The sequence below is a fragment of the Eimeria tenella genome, genomic scaffold (genome assembly GCF_000499545.2).
Source record: "Eimeria tenella Houghton genomic scaffold, Eth_scaff251, whole genome shotgun sequence".
Taxonomy (NCBI): Eukaryota; Apicomplexa; class Conoidasida; order Eucoccidiorida; family Eimeriidae; genus Eimeria; species Eimeria tenella.
Window position 1 is genome coordinate 9,997 of NW_013544219.1, and position 3,878 is coordinate 13,874.

The 3,878-nt window shown below is 40.5% G+C and overlaps 1 protein-coding gene across 1 annotated transcript; it reads right to left on the reverse strand.

The window, feature by feature from the left end:
- Positions 1–805: 805 nt before the first annotated feature.
- On the reverse strand, positions 806–3,234 carry ETH_00006350 (uncharacterized protein; the record flags this gene model as incomplete). The annotated part of the gene is made up of 7 exons (XM_013379375.1): positions 806–879; positions 1,097–1,192; positions 1,873–1,921; positions 2,005–2,057; positions 2,165–2,237; positions 2,450–2,520; positions 3,192–3,234. The coding sequence occupies 7 exons, from the start codon at positions 3,232–3,234 to the stop codon at positions 806–808; spliced, it is 459 nt and encodes a 152-aa protein (XP_013234829.1).
- Positions 3,235–3,878: the final 644 nt, after the last annotated feature.

The following is a 3,878-nucleotide window of genomic DNA, read 5'->3' on the forward strand; positions in this document are numbered from 1 at the left end:
CTAAAACCTAAACCCTAAACCCTAGACCCTGAAGCGGAACTTTTCTTTGCACTTGTGCGGATTCTTAGGTGTATGAACAGAGCATTTCACAGCGAGAAAATGCAAAGTAATTTTAAAAATTAAATTTTTGCAAACTTTTAATTTAATTTAATTAAAAGTAAATTCACTTTTAAGTTTAAAATGAATTACATGCAGGCGTCGGGTGTCTGTACAGACAGTGAAAAGGCAAAGAAATTTTTCAAATTAATTTTTGCAGTTTTTGGAGCTCAGGTGTATGTACACTACATCGCTGCTGCGGGTTTATTTGCTTTGTTTCTTTTTTCTCAGTTTGCATGCAATTTAATTTAATTGCATTTATTTATTAATAATTTTATTTGATTTATTTCTTAATTTAATTGGGTTTATTATTTAATTTGTTTCCTTTCTCTCAATTTGCATGCAATTTAATTTAATTGCATTTATTCGATTATTTGCTTTATTTTGTTTGTTTCTTTTTCCTCAATTTGCATGAAGTTCAATTTAATTGCGTTTATTCATTTATTCATTTTATTTGTTTCTTTATCTGAACTTGCATGCAATTTAGTGTAATTGCATTTATTTATTTATTTATTTTGTTTGACTCTCGACTTGCATGCAGTTCAACTGAATTGCATGTATTTTTCTTTTAATTTGATTTGCTTCTCTTCAACTTGCATGCAGTTTAATTTAATTGCATTTTTTATTTCTTTTATTTGTTTCTTTTACCTCAACTTGCCTGCAATATAATTCAATTCCATTATTTAATTTTTAATTTCTTTTTTAATAATCAAACCCTCACCTTCTGCAGCACCCGGCGCAGCTCCTTTAGGGTCTTTACGGGGTCTTCGTAGGAGCAAATGCCTGCAGCAAACCCTAAACCCTAAACCCTAAACCCTAAACCTTAAACCCGAAACCCTAAACCCTTGACCCCTCTTGGCTTGTGAAGGGCGCCAGTAGCCGGCTTCATCGCAGGAGGGTTTAGGGTTTGCAGCCTCTAGCGTCTCTGAGGGCCCCTAGGGTTTAGGGCTTAGGGTTTAGGGTTTAGGGTTTAGGGTTTAGGGTTCAGGGTTTGGAGCACCGAAGGTCTCCACTATGCAGTTGTAGCTCTCGGGAGGGTCTGGAAGTTTGCAAGAATTCGCCAGCCGGAAAACGCAGGGCACTCCTTCCAACTCTCCTAAATTTAAATAAATAAAAAATTAATTAAAAATTAATTAAAAATAAATAATAAATAAATAAATTAATAGATAAATAAATAAATAAATAAATGAATAAGTAAATAGATAAATTTATAAATAAATAAATAAATAAATAATCATTAAAAATATATAAATACATAAATTATAAATAAATAAATAAATAACAAATAAATAAACAAGTAAATAAATAAATAAATAAATAAACGACAAATAAATAAATAAATAGCAAATGAAAAAAGAAGTAAATTAAACAAATAAGTAGATAAATAACAAACAAACAACTAAAACGTAGAAGGAATAACCAAAGAAAATATTGAAATATAAAAGGTATAATATTAAAGAATAAATGAACAAAAAATAATAAAAAAATAATAGATCGGTAAATACGTGAATACTAAACAATAATGAATAAACAAATTAATAAATAATAAATATATAATAAATAAATAGATAAAATGATAAATGCCAGTAGTAAATAATGAAGAAAGGATATTCGATGTGGTTTCTTTTATTTCGAATAAACAAAAACCCTTTTTAAGCGTTTTATTCGCGGGGGAGTCTCCGTGACGGCACACAAACCCTAAACCCTAAACCCTAAACCCTAAACCCTAGGAACTTAGCTTCGGTGCTGCTGCGGTGTCTGTACACCCCAACTCACCCTCCTTCGCCTTCGCCTGCTCCAGCATCCCGCTGGAGAAGTCCGTGACCTGCGCCACAAACCGTAAACCCTAAACCCTAAACCCTAAACCCTAAACCCTAAACCTCAAACCCTAGGCAGGGACGAGCTTACCGTGAGGCTTTTCACCTTCTTCTTGTCATAGAAGCGGAAGTTGCGGCCGGTGCCTAAAGATTAAGCAGAAGAGGGTTTAGGGTTTAGGGTTTGCTGTTTGGCTTTGAGTGCAAGCGGAACAATTAGGATTTAGAGTTTAGGGTTTAGGGTTTAGAAACACCTGCTGCTACTTCTAAGACATTCCCTTCCGCCTGCTGCACCAACTCCTTCCGTAGTCTCCCCAGACGCATCAGCTGCACCCCACACAGCAAACCCTAAACCCTAAACCCTAAACCCTAATCCCTTAACCCTAGAACCAGAGCCATCAGTTGTGGCTCCGTTTCACAGCCCTCAAACCCTAAACCCTAAAACTTATGCACCAGAGGAGAGAAAGCGAGAAAAGAAGGGAACTAGAGAGTGAGAGACCTTAGGGTTTAGGGTTTAGGGTTTAGGGTTTAGGACTAACGGCTTCTTGAAAGAAAACATGCCTGTCCCAGGTTTCAGCCTTCAAATTGAATATGCGCCGTCTTTCAGCCTCTGAAAACAACAAACCCTAAACCCTAAACCCTAAACCCCAAGCCAGTAGGCCATCTAGCTAGCTAGCTGGCTGGTTAGCTAGCTAAGGCATCCAGCAGAGATTTGGCTAGCTAGCATTTGTTCTGTAGAGGAGGCCCGTAGCTGGCTAGCTGCGTGCTGCTTGCCCCTGGACAAGTAGCTAGCTAGCTAGCTAGTCAGCTAGCTAGCTAGCTAACTAACTAGCTAGCTAGCTAGCTAACTAACTAGCTAGCTAGCTAGCTACATAGATAGATAGATAGATAAATAGATAGATGGATAGCTAGCTAGTTGTTCAGCTAGCTAGATAGATAGCTAGATAGATAGCTAGATAGATAGATAGCTGGCCAGCTAGCTAGCTAGACAGCTGTATAGATAACTTGCTAGCTAGCTAGTCAGCTAGCCAGCTAGCCAGCCAAGCAGCCAGCAAACCAGGTCGCCAGCCAGACATCTATCTAGCGGGCTAGTTAACTAGATAGCTAGCTAGCTAACTAGCTAACCAGCTAGCTAGCTACATGGCTAGCTAGCTAGCTAGGTGTTTAACTAGCTACGTGGCTAGCTATCCACCATGCTGGTTAGCTAGCTAGCCAGGTAGCCATCTACCTAGCTAGCTAGCTAGCTAGCTAGCTAGCTAGCTAGCTGGCTAGCTAGCTGACCTGTGGGTAGGGGCTTTTGGTGCACTGGGGGCGCGTTGTGCATTTTGTATTTAAAGCCCAAATAGGCCGAAGCCCCAAAAACGGAAAGCCCAGCAGCAAACCTCAGCGCGCGGCCGCGCAGCATTGCGGCGGCCTGTGCGCAAACCCTAAACCCTAAACCCTAAACCCTAAACCCTAGACGCGGGAGACAAGGGCCAAACGAAGGAAACCCTAAACCCCCGAATGCGAAGAGGAAGTCTTGTCGAGGAAGACGGCAGAGAGACGCGAAGGAGGGGATTGAGCCTTACCTTTACTGCGGGGATTAGGGTTTAGGGTTTAGGGTTCAGGGTTTAGGGTTTAGGGTCGGTGGCTCCCTAGCACATATAACAAGAAGGGGGGGCCCTCTATTGAGCAACTGACACCGGGGGCCCTTTGAGCTTAAGAAGGAAATAACTAACTAAATAAAAATGGAAAACTAAATTGTGAAAAACAACAAAAAAGGGTTTAGAGACAACTGCCGCAAATTGACAGGGAGAGCCCCCCTGGGGGCCCCTTCTGATATACACTGGGGGCCCCCAGGGGCCCCCAGGGGGCCCCCCGGGGGCCCCCAGGGCCCCACTAGCCTTTTCTAAAAATGTTTAGCTGTTGGTTTTGATTTAATTTGTTTTTGACTTGCATTTCTTTGAACGAGGTGTATGTCCACCTCGC